Raw genomic sequence first — 16702 nt, forward strand, 5'->3', positions numbered from 1 at the left:
CTGTGACAGCAGGTTCTGGCAGTTGGGCAGGGGCCAGGGTGGGCTGCTGACAAGATCATGAGCATGCCAAACCAGTGTTGGCGAGGCCATGCCGGGTCAACTGTGACACCCTGCGCTTTGTCTTGCTTGATCTTTGCCAGGACGCTGCCAATGAGTGGAATCGGCGGCAATGCATACATCAGGTTCCCTGACCACGACAGGAGGAAGGCATTGGAGAGGGAGCCCTTGCACAGACCTTGCCGAGAGCAGAACCGGTGGCATTTCCTGTTGTCTAGTAGTGAACAGGTCCACAGGGAGTTCCCCACCTTTGGAAGATCATGCAGGCTACCTCTGGATAGAGCGACCACTCATGGTGAGAGGAGAAGTCCCTGATGAGCTGGTCTGTCAGCGTATTCCTGACACCAGGTGGATTTTGTGGCTGATACAGAAGTCCCAGAGACAGAGCACCTCCTGACAGAGACCGACGAGCGCACTCCCCCTTGCCTGTTGATGTAGAACATCGAGGCTGTGTTGTCAGTCAGGACTCATGCCTGATAGGTGGGGCAGGAAGACTCTGCATGCCAGCCAGACTGCTCGGAGCTCTTTGACGTTTATTTGTAACCGCGCCTCCTCCAGGGACCACATCCCCTGTGTCTGTAGGTTGCCGAGATGTGCCCCACAGCCGAAGTCAGAAGTGTACAACACCAACTCGATGGAGTGCGGGGCGTTGTCGAACACAACCCCCTCCAGGACTGTCCTGCGGTCGGTCCACCGTTGCAGCGAGCCTGGGGAATCATAATGATCTTTTCCAGGGGGTCCCAGGACTGGGAATAGACCGTTCCCAGCCATTGTTGCAGGGGCCGCATCCGGAGCCTGGCATGATGGACCACCTAAGTGCACGCTGCCATGTGACCCAGCAGGCGCAGACAGACCCTGGCTGAGGTCAAAGGGAATGCGGAGACTTCCGTGATGAGGTTCGTCAATGCGTGGAACCTTTCTAGTGGCAGGAACGCTCTGGCGCAGGTAGAGTCGAGGACCGCACCGATGAATTCTATCCTCTGCACCGGCACGAACGTCGACTTTTTGTTGTTCACCAGTAGGCCCAGAGAGCGGCACTTGGCTTGAAGCACCACAACATCCCTTCGGACTTGAGACTTGGAGCTGCCCTTGATGAGCCAGTCGTTGAGGTACAGGTAGATCTGGATACGTCGGTGCACGAGGTAAGCTGCTACCACTGACATGAACTTGGTAAACACTCTCGGTGCTGTTGCCAGGCCTAACGGGAGGACTGCAAACTGGTAATGGTGGGGCCCCGTTGTAAACTGGAGGAAGAGTCTGTGCCCTTGAAAGATCGCTATGTGGAAGTATGTGTCCTCCAAGTCAAGGGTGGAATACCCGCCTCCCGGATCCAGGGAGGGGATAATAGAAGCCAGGGAAACATGCAGAACTTTAACTTTAGGTACTTGTTGAGGTCTCGCAGGTCCAGGATGGGCCATAGACCGCCCTTGACCTTTGGGATTAAAAAGTACTGGGAATAAAACCCTTTGTTCCTGTACTCAGAGGAACTTCCTCCACCGCACCCACCTGTAGCAACCCCTTTACCTCCTGCATGAGGAGACTCTCATGAGAGGGGTCCCTGAAGAGGGATGGGAAAGGTGGGTGGGAAGGGGGGTAGAAACAAACAGTAGGGTACAACCCTGCTCCACCATGCTGAGGACCCATTGGTCCAAGGTTATAGCGGTCCAAGCAGGGAGGAAAGGGGAAAGGTGGTTGGCAAACACTGGGACAGATGGATCCGAGGAATAGTCTGGTAGGTCGCTCTTGGACGCACCCTCTAAATGACTGTTTAGCCCCTTGGTTGGCACAGGTCGAGCCCGACGGGGCAGAGGATGGAGGTGGGTGGCCCGGATTGCACTTGTAGCACTTGGCACATTTGTGGGGCTGGTCCTGCCGAGGCTGGCTCCCCTGGCCTTGAGGCTATTGCAATTTGAACCTCTTACACGCTAGGGCTGGGACGTAGAGACCCAGGGCTTTAGAGTGGTGTGGGAGTCCTTGAGGCCAGGAAACTTGCTGTCCATTTGCTCCTCAAATAGGGCCCGGCTGTCAAAGGGCAGATCCTCCATTGACTGCTGAGTCTCAGAGAACAACCCAGAGAGGAGCAGCCAGGAGGCTCATCGCATGGAGACAGTGGAAGCCATGCTGCCTGGAGGGCCGCCCTGGCCACAGTCGTGCCCTCATTGGGGATTGCTCGGAACTCCTTCTTGGAAGCCTCAGGGAGTGACCCTTTGAACTTGACCATGGCTTGCCAAATATTAATGTCATATCAGCCAAGGAGGGCTTGGTGGTTTGCCACCCTCAGCTGAAGGGTGGAAGATGAATAAATCTTACGCTCAAAGAGATCCAGCCTCCTCGAATCTTTATTTTTGGGGGTGGTCCCGGGTTGTCCCTGCCTCTCCTTGTGGTTAACAGCTTCTACCACGAGGGAATTGGGGGCAGGGTGGGAATATAAGTGCCCCTTGGTTGGCACAAAGTACTTGTGTTTGGCCCTTTTAGAGACGGGGCCAGGGAAGAGGGGGTCTGCCACAGGGTATTAGTGATTCTGGAAACCCCTTCATGAAGGGGTAGAGCCACCCTGGCAGGAGCAGAGAGATCAAACAAGAAGTCAGAGGGCTCTTCCAGTTCCCCTGCCAGAAGCCCCAGATTGGACGTGACCCTTTTCAAAAGTTCCTCGTGCACTTTGGTGTTATCTTGAGGAACTGGGTGAGGGGGCCCTGTGATAGCCTCGTCTCGCGACGACGAGGCTAATGCCAGTGCCGCAGGTACCTCTACTTCCATTGATGGTCCAGCAGATTACTCCCCTGGGTCCTCCTGGACCTGTGGGGTCTTACCCACTGAAGCCTCCTGCACCAGAGGGGGATGGGATACTGAGGCCGCTGGCCTCTCTGAGGCTCCCGACACCAACCGGGAGGCCTGGGTGAACTCCTAAGGGTTCCACAGGTACCATGGGACAGGTTTTGGTGCTGATGATGTAGGCGGCACCTCAGGTACCTGGTCTTGTCCCGAAGTCAGGGAGCCTTGCTCCATGCCAGAGGTATAAACGGAGCAGTCAGTACTGGGCGACCAGGATCGAGTGGAGCGGTGGCTCTTGTCCAACTGGTGCTGGTCTCTGCATCCCAAAGCTGACCTGTCCGAGCGATACGGGCGTCTTGGTCGGGATCTCGGGACCGGTGGCGCTCAGCAGATCTGCGTCTGAGACATGGCATTCCACACGTCATGCTACTCGACCGGTACCGGGACGTCCAACAGGACTGGGAGCTAATATGGGCCGGTTGTCAGGAGGATCTTCCCAAATAGGGCGACCTACTGCTAGGAGACAGGCAATGATGGCCCAGCGATCTGTGATCTCTAATCCTCAGTTGGTCCTGTGATCAGTACCAGGCCCTTGGAGAGAGTCAGGGCCGGCCTGGACGTTCTTGCTGGGTTACTCATGCCTCAGAGGGTCTGCGCCAATCTACCGGAGAGGTACACCTCGAGTCCCTCGATTGATGTCCCCAGTGCGGTGACCGAAGAGAGCTCCACTGAGCTTGCCTCTCTAGTCCTGAGGCATGACGGTTTCGGGTGGGCGAGTGATGGCAGGACACCTCTCCTGATGGGGAACGGTGCCACTGAGGCTGGGGCACACGGAGAGGTTCAAGAGCAGGTTTTCTCCGAGACTGGGGTATTGCTGGAGCCGGTGTGGGTGGCACTGGTAGCATCAGGATCTCCTGAGCTGCTTGAAGGGCTTCGGACGTTGACGGCACCTGAAGCTGGCTGGGGCCTGCACTGCTATCTGGAGTCACAGGTGAAGTGAGGGATGGGTTGCACTGCTCGACTTGAGCTGGGGCCCAACTTCCTGAGAGGGATATTGAGGTGTTCGACACAGGTTGTGGCTCGCCCCCAGCCCTCTCCTTTCCCTTACGGGAGGTAGGAGATCTTCCCCTCAGTCTTCTTCAGCTTCTTGACTGGCGCCATGGAGGAGGACAGGTGCTGGCTCGTGGATGGTGCTGGCAGAGCATCGTACATGGAGGCTGCCGTGCTCGGTGTGGAGTTGGACCATTGCTCCAGTGCTGGAGAGAGTGCCAACTCCCTTAGGCATGCTTTCAGACAGATATCGCGCTCCTTCTTCATCCTCTGGAGGCGACTGAAGCCCTGAGGCTGGAAGGGAAGACAATAGTGGCAGAGGATACTGCTGCTCTGAGTCTTGGGACAAGAGGAGGATTTCTTCCTTCAACACAGCTGCTCAGTCTGGAGACAGGATTTGGGGCTATTTGATTCTAACACACTATTGTTATTTGTATTGTTTGGGTAAATAACACAGAGGATTTAAAATTTGAATACAACTTTAATTATTAAAAAAAGGTTTAAATCTGCATTTAAAGGGCTATTTCAAGAAAGCCTTATCCAAGCACTCTTTTCAATCTGTTTTACAATCAATATTTTTAAGTTTATAAACACACACAGCAAAGCCTTAAACAGCTGTGAATTTAAGCAGAAGAAAATTAACAACCCTATTTCAGTATATTTGATAATCGACAGAAGTACTGTTCTCCTTCTGTGATATCACAAAAGTTGAAAGCAGCCAAATCACTTTTCTGGATAAAACTAAATTAATAAAAATACAATCACCCAGGAAACGCATAGAACATTAAAAGCAAGACTCCAATTTCTTGTTACCTTTGGGGACATTTATGTTAAATGCTTGTGCCATAATATTTATACTCCTGGGGGAATTCTGCACCAGTGCACGTGCGCAGAATTCATGCCCCCTGCAGATTTTTTTGCTTCCCCACAGAAAAATGATTTTCTGACAGGAAAGCAAAGGGAAGCTGCAAAAGCAGTCACACAGCACTCCCTAGCAGCGCAGCTACATCGTTTCAGGCACTCAGAGCAGCCAGCAGAAAGGTAAATCACCACGGGACTGGGGACACCCCAGCCAGTGGCTTCTACCCTGAGCTGGGATTAGCTGCTAGTCCCGGCTGGGCTGTGCTGGAGGCAGGAGATGATGGGACTTCCTTTTCCCCTGCAAGGAGTGGCTGGGGTTGTGTCAGACTGACCCCAGAAACCTCCCCCAGCTTCAGGAAGCTCAGCATCTTCCCCTGCTTCCTGCCCCCATCGTGCCTCAGCTGTGGGGGGAGGGGTCACTGTACGGGGAGATGCTCCCCCATCTGCACAACCCCCATGCACCTGGACCTCCCTTACCCAGACACCCCTGCCAAGCCTCACCCGGTACATCCAGAACCCCCCCCAAGCCCTCCATACCTCAACCCCATGCACTGAACCTCACCCCTGCATCTGGAGTCCCCCTGCACCCAGCCCCCTGCCTCCGAACCCTCACCCCTGCCCGCAGACCACCCCCCCTGAGCTCCCTGCACTAAAACCCCACCCTGATGCCCCACCCTCTGCACCACCCTGAGCCCCCACATCACTGACCACCAAACTAGCTGCACCCAGACCCCCACCTCACCAAGCCCCACTCCCGCAGCACCCACACTCAGCTGCTGAGACCCTCATATCCGGACCCCTCCACTGAGCCCCACCACCTTCACCTAGAAGCCCCTGCAGAGTCCCATTGCCCTTCCACCTAAAACCGCCCCGCAATGAGCCTCTGTGCATCCAGATCCCCCCACACCTAGACCCCCCACACTGAGCTGCCTGCACCCGGATTGTCCCACACAGAATCCTCTCACCCCACAGCTGGATCCCTCCACACTGAGCCCCTCCCCACTTGAATCCTGTCTTGTTGAGCCTGCCTGCCCCACACCTGGTGTGCCTGGTGCAGAGGGGCAGGGCCGCAGGGTGTTTCTGGGGCAGGCCCAGGCCTTGTGCTGTGTCAGGGTTGGGTGCAGCCTCACCGCTGAGTCCGTGCCCCAGGGGGGTGTAGGGTGATCTTCCACCTTTGTGCAGCCAGTGGCCTGTGCTCCCCACTGCCATGCTGAAGCCTCTGCATTTATTTATTGACAAAGAAAACTTGCAGAATTTTAAAATATTGTGTGCTGAATTTTTAATCTTTTGGTGCAGAATGCCCTCAGGAGTAATAATATTTACCACAGAAAGCTAACTCAATAAGGCTGTGCAAGTGATTGGATTTTAATGGCACAGAATTAATCAACTCTTTATAAGAACTGTTCTAGACCTCAAACTATTTAGATCCTACTGCATAATTCCAGTCAGCCCAAGAGCTTTCACACTTAGGGGTATATCCTCAGCAGATCTATGCTCATAACTGGCACAGTGGAGAGGATGGTGGTTTTAAAGTAATCTTTCTAGTGCCCCTGATCCTGGGTCCAGGAGGCTCTGAAATAAACCCCAGTAACTCTGCAGAACCCTTTAGACTGCTCAAAATTATGCTGGCTGTGGCTGTCATAGGGTTTGTTGTACTGGCCAAGGGATATGTGCTCTGGCCCTCCTCATAGCTTGCCTCTGTCTACACCCCTTATACGGAAAAAGCGAGGAGAGGAAATGGATGGTGTAAAGCCAACATAGCCAGCTCTATATTGTCTGAGGATTCTCCTACAGCGGGGAGAATCCTTGACTGTCCGTTTAGTGCAGCTTTCCAGCCCCTTTGTGCTACATGCAAAACAGCTGGATTAGGGGCTGAGGATCAAGCTCTTAGAATTTTAATTTCTGTGCATGTCCCATGGCATAATAAATGCGCAAAACTGTCCATGTCAATTTGCACTGAGGTAGTCGAATTCCTACATAACAAATATTTATTGTCAGAAACATTATTCATATTTCCCCCCAGCACAAACGTACGTTTAATTACTGAGGTTACATTTAATTTTATTTAAACAAACACTTGTCTGGAATCTCTACTTCTGAATGAAAAAGGAATGTAAATGTTTGCTATCTCCAAGGGTTACCAGCCTGGGTCATTCTGGTATATTTTAGGGCCACATTTTGCTTTCAGATACAAGCATACAACTTCAACTCTAGTCAATGTGAGTTGTGCAAATCCATCTGAGATACTGGCCATATGAGAGTTTCTCTCTCCTTGGGGAGCCATCAATCAAGCCAGAGGCAGCTGTGGTCTCCTTTGATTTCCATATCTTTACTTCAAAGCCTGCCAGGACATCTTCCTCAATTCCACAGGCTGTCAGCTGGTTTGCCAAAAGCCAGCTGCTCTCCAGTATTGGGGAAGCCAGAATGTACTAAAAAGAACATAGGGAAGCTTTCTAAGCCCAATCAACAATGGAAGAGGAGACTATTTCCAGATTGTAGTGATGAGGAGCCATCTCCAAGAACAGGACAACTGCAGAGAGCACACTCAATTTTGGCCAGCTGGGAGCTTTTGTTAACTGGAGTCAGACATAACTAAAAATGCTCTTTTCTGGAGACTCCGTTGCCACCACTGGTAACCAAAGAGTTAGATGTAACAATAGCTGGAAAAGAAATAGCAGAAAGAATTGCACTTATCTTTTGCCCCTGAATCTGAAAGTGCTTTAACTCATAGAGCAAAGGAAGCAGGAGACTGAAATTGCAGTGTTCAGAGAAAGAGATGTCATCGTGCTAAGTACATTGCTGCATCTTTTTAAGATTTCCTTTACTCCCACCATAGCATGCTTCAGAAGAGAATTAAACTTCTTGCCAAGGACAAAGGGTAGCAAGAAGACTAAAAGAGCTGTCTGGAGAAGACAATCAGGCACAATCTGCCTTTGCTGGGTTGACTGTTCCAGAGAAGGAGACTGCATTAATGGCTATGAAGCTTCAGAAATAAATACCATTTCATATATTTTGACAACTGTAACTTAAAACTTGAAGTTCTGTGTTTATATTGGTTTTCCTTAATAGAAGAAAGATTTGCCTTTGCCTGAGGTTAATACTGTTCCTGGGTGGCTAAAGACGGCCACAAGGAAACACACCCTTTTTCTTTTTCACATTAATAAAGCTTTTAACATGTTTCTGGCAAATTGGCAAGAGAAGTGCATGTAACTCATAATTTGTGATTTAAATGTAATCATGAACAAATAAATGCCTGTTCAGATCTTATTATTTATGGACTGAACCTGCTTTTAGACAAAATTACTCTTTTTTGGGCACCAGCCAAGCATAAACACTTATTAAGTCTCATTTTAATCATAAGCCACAAAAGTTCTCACTCTGTCTCACATAGTCCTGCCTATTTGGAGGTACTATACATTATAGGAACTTATGTGAATTTAACAGGTCTAATGTAAAGGTTCATACACAGAGTGGAACTTTTTTACCTTGGGAGATAGCAAATCATCATCAGTTTTCAGGGCCCATGCACACAAATGCAAAAAAGACAAAGATGAGTTGTAAGAAGGGGGGTAAAAAACTTTCCTCTTGTTGGATTAGGTGATTTTTTCATTCTTCATTGAGAGAGAAAATATATGTATATAGGGACCAATGTCCCCATCCCCATTCCCAGCAGCAGAATATGTTCCTTTCAGATTTAAGATGAAGTTTTTGCTCTGTAGTACTTTGTTCTTATTGAACTAATATGGGACAACCTTACATTAGCCTTGCTCACAGGCTTAGGGCTTGCTCCTGCAAGGTGCTGAGCATTCTGGCCTTAATCCAGCAAAGCACTAAAGTATGTGCATGACTTTAAAAGAATAAAAAAAAAAATCCATATTTTCTTGCTATCTGGGCACCATTTATTATTTTTACCTCACATATATGTGCCTTGAAACCCAGAAAATCAATTGTCCTTGATGCCTATTTGTGATATTTAGCAACACGTTTTGTTATTATCTATATAGGAAGTTATATGCCATTTCCCCTGTTTTTCATTTTTTTTTTTGTATTCTAATGTCATATGTCTGGATGAGGATGTATTTTAATATTTATCTGTTTACTACCCTCAAAAAGAGATACAGATATCTGACTTTTGCATGCCAAACAAAATGAAAATGAATAAAAGATTTCTACAATATAACATTGACAAAATAGACACTATACAACACACAAGTTGTATCACCCAACTTAATGTTACTTTTAAAAAAGGTTTTGGCTAATTTAGTGCTCACTAGAGATCAGACTGAGAGTACAAAAGTCCAGAACAAGTACACCGGGGCAGTGGCAGTGCAAACTACTGCACAATGTCTCCTCAACCCTGTTTTGAAGGGATCACCTCTATAGAGGAGGGATTCAACTTCCACATCCATTCCGACTTTGGCCTCCCTATTGACACTACTAAGAAGCCTGTCAAATAATGGCAGTTGTGGTAATTGGTTTGATATATGGATGTGTGTCCAGTAGGAACTGGATTGAGACCGTCAAATCATGGCACACAGACTTCACTAAATATCCATCAGCTAGTGATAACTTTCAACTATTTCCAACTTGGTCTTAGTAAAACCATTAACAGAGGGGTGAAACACTTTATCGCATTACCAATCCCTCAGCCATCCAAACGTCCCACTATAATGCTACTTTACATTTCAGATGAAAGAACAGTACCTCAATATGATGAACTATTTGAACATTAAAGTTAGCCAGCGATCACTAGTTCCCCCTTACTCAGATAGCTGTATTAACAGATTTTCAAAACTCCTGCATATATAGGATCATCAGCTGCAAATATTTAAATGTCAGATAAAACCAGGATAGAAGCTCTGTTATTAGAGCATGATTTATGGTTCAGCCATAACCCTGGAAGGTCCAATTAGTAGCCACAAAGAGCTCCTTGTGTCTCTTCTTTAACAGATTAGTCTGAAAAGGGGCAACTTCATCCATGTCAGATAATTTAAGGAACAAAGCACGCTAAATGTTTCCCCCCTCCAAGCAACAGAAGGGAACAGATTTCCTACCTCATCTAGGTCTTTTCCTGGCATGGCCATTAGCCAGTGTCCCTGTGCCACCTTCAGCAGTGAACATTTGCAGAATCCCACGTTCTCAGTCAAAACAGAATCGGTCACTGTGTTCCTTCCTTCTGCCAAATCCCAGAGGCAGATCTTTTGGTTACGACCCTGGCTTTTACAATAAAAAATAAATACACCGTTTGTGATCATTTACAATTGAGCGTTTTTGCAATAATAACAATAAGTAAGTTATAATAATTCAAATATAATTATGAAGGTCAGAATCACAAACATAAAAAAAAGCCCATATAACACAGTTTCTCCCAGAAATGAAATAAAAACTTCTTACATGTGTCATCAAACGCACTAGGCAAATAGTAATGACTATACGGACTATGTAAAACAGGGGCAAAACAAAACAAAACTAAAACCCACCATTTACTAGATAAGGCAAACTAGACAAAGATAATACATGCAAAGAGGTAAAAACTATGTCAAAAGATTCTAGGAATATTGTATATCCATGGAGAGTTAATGGGAGAGAAACAAACCAGTAAAATGATGAGTAACAAGGGTTAACAAACTAGAGCCATAAGGTTGAAATTTTCCACGGTGTGGTGGGCCAAAACCAAAATCGTGGATCTGCTGATGGAAAGGATGCACAGAAGTCACACCTCCTAGTTGCCACAGACAGGGGCTTTGTGCTGGTCTCACATACTCAGACACAGAAAGTCACAATGTAGGGGAGGGAATTAATAGTTCCATAGTTATGTGAAGCCAGTTGCCCTATTGTGCTTCTGGTGCACAGAAGGTGTGGTTGTTATTCCAGTTCATAAGCTAAAACAGCACAGTATCTTGGCCCTGGATAGAGGGGATGCATTCCACCTCCCCTACCTTCTGCATTCCACAGGTATAGACCATGAATATTCAAAACTTTACGCAGATATAATGGATTTAACCCTAGGAAGTGGACTGAGACCAGTCTCATCCAACACAGGTCACTGAACCACTGTCAGATGGTAATAACTATCAGTCTCTACTGATGTGGAGTAGTCTGAAAATGAAGCTCCATATTCCAATATCAATATCCTGAACACCTCAGTTTCCCACAAATCAAATCTTCACATCGTTTTTAAAGATGGAACATACATAGTCAATAAGTAAGAGCAACAACTTAGTTTATTTCAGGGTCAAGTTACAAGCAATTGCAGGTATTGACAACAAATATTGGGTATGCAAGACTGAAACAATGAATTCATTAAATATATTCTATAAGTATCCAAGTAGTTACAGTATCTGCCATCAAGTCATCATCTGGGATAAGAGCCTCCCCCAAGCCTTTCTTCCATACATTAAATTATACAAATTCAAGTATTTTTAATTTACTAACAATGTTCTCACTTGACAGAAGCATTAAGCAAAACAGTGTCATGTACAATAACACCCCGATTTTATGAACATCACTCATATGAACCATTTTTCTGCTGCTGCTGTCATCTTCCTGCCGTAAAATGTGACTTGAATCCTTCAGCCAATGTTTAAGTGACTGCACAGGTTTGAAAAGACAGATTTGGCAGCAAAGAAGAGATGTTATTCTCTCAGTAAAAGGAAAACCAGGCACACTATATACAATTGGTAATGTACATTATCACTGAACAATTAATAAATTAAGTTATGCACTGCACTTATTGTAATTTTGAAATATTCAATTTTATAAACTTTGATTTCATGAACTCCTCAATCCCAGTTAGTTCATAAAACAGAAATTGTACTGAATAGTTCTGTAGCTCATGAGACTTTACATTTTAAGAATTTATCAGGAGATGGGAAAAATGGTTTGTTCTGGTTAAATTTTAGATGAAGATAAGAAGGAAAAATACAGGTAACAGCAGCCCTGGAATTATATTAGATACTTAAAGCAACATAATGTTATAAATACACAGCAGGGAATAGATGAGGGGGAAAACTGGATAATTAGATGAATAATTTTAGTTCAATACCAAATTTCTTCAGGGTGTTAACAGAATTTAAGCAGACAACAAATATAAATGCTAATGAGCTCTACAGTACTTTACAAGAGATGTCTTTTCCTGATAAACATGTCAGAACACCTCAAAAATCACACAGATGCTCTGGCATCTGCTGCAAAGAAGGTGGATCACCTGTGTATTCCAAGGAACACAGTAACCTTGCAAACATCCCTCCTTGCAGGAGAACGTAATATATTTTGCAACAGAGTATGAATATGTAACCCAGCATTCTTGTTCAATTTTGGTAGATACTAATCCGCCAATCCGGCTCTTCCCGCACATCCTTCAATCCTTTACTTTTCCTATCTCTTGAACTCACTTATCGCCTTTGTCTTTATGGTTTTCTACCTTGTAACTTGGCTATCTCTACACTAGCACTTTGTTGGTATAATTTATGTCACTGGGGAGTGTGGAAAAAGACACCCCTCTGAGTGACATAAGTTTCACGGACAGAAGCGCTGGGGTGGACAGCGCTATGTCGGCAGCAGATGCTCTCCCGCTGACGTAGCTACTGCTTCTTGTTGGAGGTGGTTTAATTATGTTGACAGGAGAGCTCTCTCCCAGAAGCATAGAGTGGCTACACGAGCAATCTTACAGCGGCACAGCTCACTAGTGTAGACATGATCTTATTCTGTATTTTTCTTTTTTGAAAACTATTGTGAAACATTTGTCAGTTTATACCCAAATTTCCCTTCTTCACGTAAAGACTTCAGGTTACCTCACTTCCACTGATGTACTAAAGGACACCAGAAATACTGAATTGTGATGCTGTAGTTACAGGAAGCAGTATTTACTCTGAATAAATTGAACACATTATTTTAGGCATTCTCAATTTTTATTTTGTGGCTTTTAAATTTGGTCCTTTATTGTAAATTATGTAACACTTTGTCTTGTACGTTCAGAGACAAGACTTACAGTGACTTCAGAAATAAGTGACGCCTTCTTATCAAGTATGTTACAGCAACAAGATTAATACAAGCACCACAATTTCTTGTCCCTTTTGACTACTTCACTGACCTGAGGAGCCTGTCTCTGCCATAGATTGCTTCCACCCAGTGCACAGATTTTCCTCCATGGCCATCTAGAATTGTATCCACCCTGCGTGTCTTCAGGTTCCAGACATGGATCAGCCCATTGGAAGACCTGATAGAGGGAATGGATGGCATGTTCTGTGACAATCATGTAAAATTTAATAAGAAATTTTGCTGTTCTTCCGCCTTCTCGGACTCTGAAGTGTTATGTATGTACACAGGCTTCATTCAATGCACCAATCACTTACTGGGAATACATTTTGTTGTTTTTCCCAGCTATAATTTACTTAAAGTATATGTTCTCTTTAAAAAAAAAAGGGGGGGGGGTTTGAAGGATGCTCATCTCTGCAACAGCTTCTGGTGGGAAATTTACTTAAAGGCTTCTACTCACCCAGAGAAGAGAATGGGGTAATCGGGTTCTTGGCCTCCACAATAAAAATGTAGAGTATGGACTTCAGCACTAGTACCCCGTAGAACAAACTGTGGATCTGGAGGTGGAAGAGCCATATCAGCAATAATCTAGAAACACCTTTCCAAGAAGAGAAATCAAAGAAAAGCACAAGATTTTCTTAATCACATAGTGTTAAGAAGCATATATTATGAACAACAGTACTGCAACTGTGCTCTGCTTCAGACAGTTGCTTTGCTTAAGCGTCTATACTTTCCCCTTATAGCTAGCATTATGTTGAGGTTATTCGCCATATAATCCAAACTAAAATGTTCCCTCTTACACTTCGGGATCAAGCAATCTATCAAATCTGCTTCTCATTGCTATCCATCCATGCTAAACTATGAGAAATGCTGAGCTTGCTACATGAATATGCACTCATCATATATTTGAATATACAAATGTGTTCAGTTATTCTCCATGCTGCAAACTGGACTGACAAGTGACAACTACAAAATGCAAGGAATTGGACACACAAATTTAGTGGAGCAAGCACATTTATCATTCCAGTTAGGCCCTTGGCAAATTCTTTCCCCTTCCTCCCAAAATAATCCTTTCACTGTGCTCTCTTGCCATGGAATATATATCCACTGAAAAGGATTTCAGGTAAGATTAGAGCGATACTCATTTTTACCCCAGAGTTTCATTACTCCCCAGTGTTCCAACTTTTGGTTCCAGGTATGGTTATATTTAAAAAAAAATGAAAACAGCATTTCTTTTTAACTTTATGACCACACTATGTTAAATATTGCATTCAGAGGAGTTTGCACTGTTCCCAGGATCAGGAAATGGATATAGATCTTTTCACCTCTAGGCACTGGTTCAAATATGGCCCAGCATCAGTAGTAATCAAAAATTATTATTTGATGACTGGGCTGGGGGACTATGTAAAGCAAGTGGTTGATCACAGGCTGCAATTCAACAGAGCTCTTAAGCATGTGCATAAAACTTTAAGCACTTGAGTAATCCTGTTGAATTCAAAAGAGCTACTCATATGACCCAGTTAGGCACATTCTTGAATGCTTGGATCGATCCAGGCCTTACCAAAACATGTTCACAGCACAAAAATGTCCATCAAAATGAACACCTATGTAGACAATTTTTGCAAAGACAACAAAGACTGGATGGCAATGAAGACTGAACTATACTTCAGCTTGCTAGAGAGGATCCTCCAGAACAATGCTGAGGCATAGCTATTAATTTAGCAGCCTTTATGAGCTTTAAATTAATTTGGAAAATGACACAATAGTGAGCATTATAAGCAGGTTTTTACTGACAGTCTTTCCTGTGTGAAATTAGTGACCATGCCCTATATATCCTACACTTCTATCTCTTACTTTATTGCCTGTGTTCACATTAAGAAATGAGTAGATTGAAAAGTAAGGGGGGGGGCGGCTGTCATGGTGGATGTCAATAATCATGACTCTTTCAAAAAGCTGTTTACTGGATGGGTTCCACCAGCCCAAAGAATCATTTTCTAAGTTAAATAAGTGAATGTCAACAGGACTCTTTCTCCCAGATGGGTCACAGAAGAGGATGGTAACACAGAAGTAAAACTAAGCATTACATGGACAAGTAAAACGTTTCAGTTTTTAAGTAGACACTCATGATGCATCAGTGTCAGACTTTTTGACTCTTCCTTTATTAAATGGATGCACTGACTACTGCAACTCAGTTGAGATGAGAGAGAGAGATTTAATTCTATCTTTGTTATTTATATAACAGTGATCACTACGGTATCTGTAATTCCTAATTAAACAAATATTTTAGGTCTGGTCATGAAACAGGCATTTACAATCTAACATCTCTCTCTTCCTCAATAGTACTGTACAGTAAGCTATAAAAATAATGAGCTCAGTGCATAACTTCCATGTTTTAATGCACTGATTCATCTGTTTTATGATGCTATCTGAGGATCCAGACTCATGACAAGCCAGGAATAAATTTTCAGATGATTACACGCTTGTACAAGGTTGTTCCCCATGGTGAGATTCAACCCTTCAGTGCCTATCTGTAATGTACTTCATCCTTATTATGAGGCTGTCTGTTACAATAAGCGCTTTGTCATTGAAGGTCACTTGATCAGAGCTCCATAACTGTATCCAAAACCATTCTAATCACCCTCAAAGTGACAATTTGTCTTTGTAACCCTCTGGACATTTAATGTAGCTAACACAGAGCATGTTATAGGGAGGTGTCCCTTTTTATGAAGGAATGATTCCAAAGTATAGTTCTAAGAGAGGGAGGGAGACAAAATGGAATTGAGTCAGCCCAGAGGCTATTGGGATTATGAGGCAGGATTTAATAGCATTTTTCTAATTAGCAACACAAAAGTTTTGCTGACAGACTGTGTGTGCCTGGATGTGAGGAAGGCATTAGCTGGCATGAAACAGACACTCCTAATGCATGTTTTTACAAGGATAATACTGTAGAAGACTCCTCAGACTGGGATATAGGGAAAAAATAATAGTAAACATACTTTATTCACTCATGGATTCAAAGTAAATTGTCAATCTTTGGAAGTGGGATTTTGCGATTATATACATCAATCTGGAAATCTGTATTTAATAGTATATGGCTTTTATCAATAGCCCCACGTTGTGTTTTGCTAGGGAATGAGGTATTTTCTATTATTAATTGCTACTGCTAAATCATCAGAGGCTGCACAGCAAAAAAGACAGTGGTGATGAGAAGTTACAGCATAACAATTTTAAGTTTTAAGTTTTCTACTGCTCTCTGCAGTAGTTGTGACACAGCAGTTTGAGCAACAGTCCGGGAACAGTGAACTCCTAAATTCTAATCCCACCTCTGTTGCTAATTCCCTCTGTGAACTTCGGCAACATCACTTAAGAAGATTTTCAAAGGTACTGTATTTAAGTGCCTGAAGATGCAGATAGCCTCCTAGTGAGATTTTTCAAAAGCACCTAAGTGCCTATCTTCAAAATTTTCAAAAGTCCCTAAATGATTTAGGAGTCTAAGTCCCATTGTCAAAACACCGGTGTGAGACCAGAATCAGGCCCTAGGGCTCTAAGCAGCAAAGTGAGACCCACAGAAGGAAATTTATAATAAATGCTTTCAAAAAAGTTCTCTGTCCTAGACTATGTGCTTGACACACAGGCACCTAGATGTTGTGAGCACTGGCTTCCAAGACAGGACATTGGAGGACATGAATTAAATTTTGCTTATGACATTATTTGTTTGTAAGAGGACACCAGGCTTGAGAGATGCAACACCTCCTTGCCGTACTTTGGTCTTGTTATTTTAAATAGACATCAATCCTATTCTTTTTTTCCCCTAGCCTTTCCTGTGCTGGTAACACTCTCCTCCTTCAGTGACCAAACTGTGCTCCAGAAGTTATTTTGACAGGGTACAATACAAACTCCAGATATATTATGTTGATTACTCTTG

The 16702-nt window shown here is 44.6% G+C and overlaps 1 protein-coding gene across 4 annotated transcripts in view; it reads right to left on the reverse strand.

The window, feature by feature from the left end:
• GNB1L (G protein subunit beta 1 like) overlaps positions 1 to 16702 on the reverse strand; it is a 56779-nt gene that overhangs the window by 14036 nt on the left and 26041 nt on the right. For all 4 annotated transcript variants that reach the window (XM_077835199.1, XM_077835200.1, XM_077835201.1 and 1 more), the window contains 3 exons: positions 13238 to 13375; positions 12833 to 12958; positions 9795 to 9957 (listed from right to left, as the gene is read on the reverse strand). In XM_077835199.1, the coding sequence (XP_077691325.1) occupies positions 9795 to 9957; positions 12833 to 12958; positions 13238 to 13353 (405 nt within the window). In that variant the 5' untranslated portion in view covers positions 13354 to 13375. The remainder of the gene's footprint in view (positions 1 to 9794; positions 9958 to 12832; positions 12959 to 13237; positions 13376 to 16702) is intronic.

This window comes from Eretmochelys imbricata, chromosome 15 (genome assembly GCF_965152235.1).
Source record: "Eretmochelys imbricata isolate rEreImb1 chromosome 15, rEreImb1.hap1, whole genome shotgun sequence".
NCBI classification, from domain to species: Eukaryota; Metazoa; Chordata; order Testudines; family Cheloniidae; genus Eretmochelys; species Eretmochelys imbricata.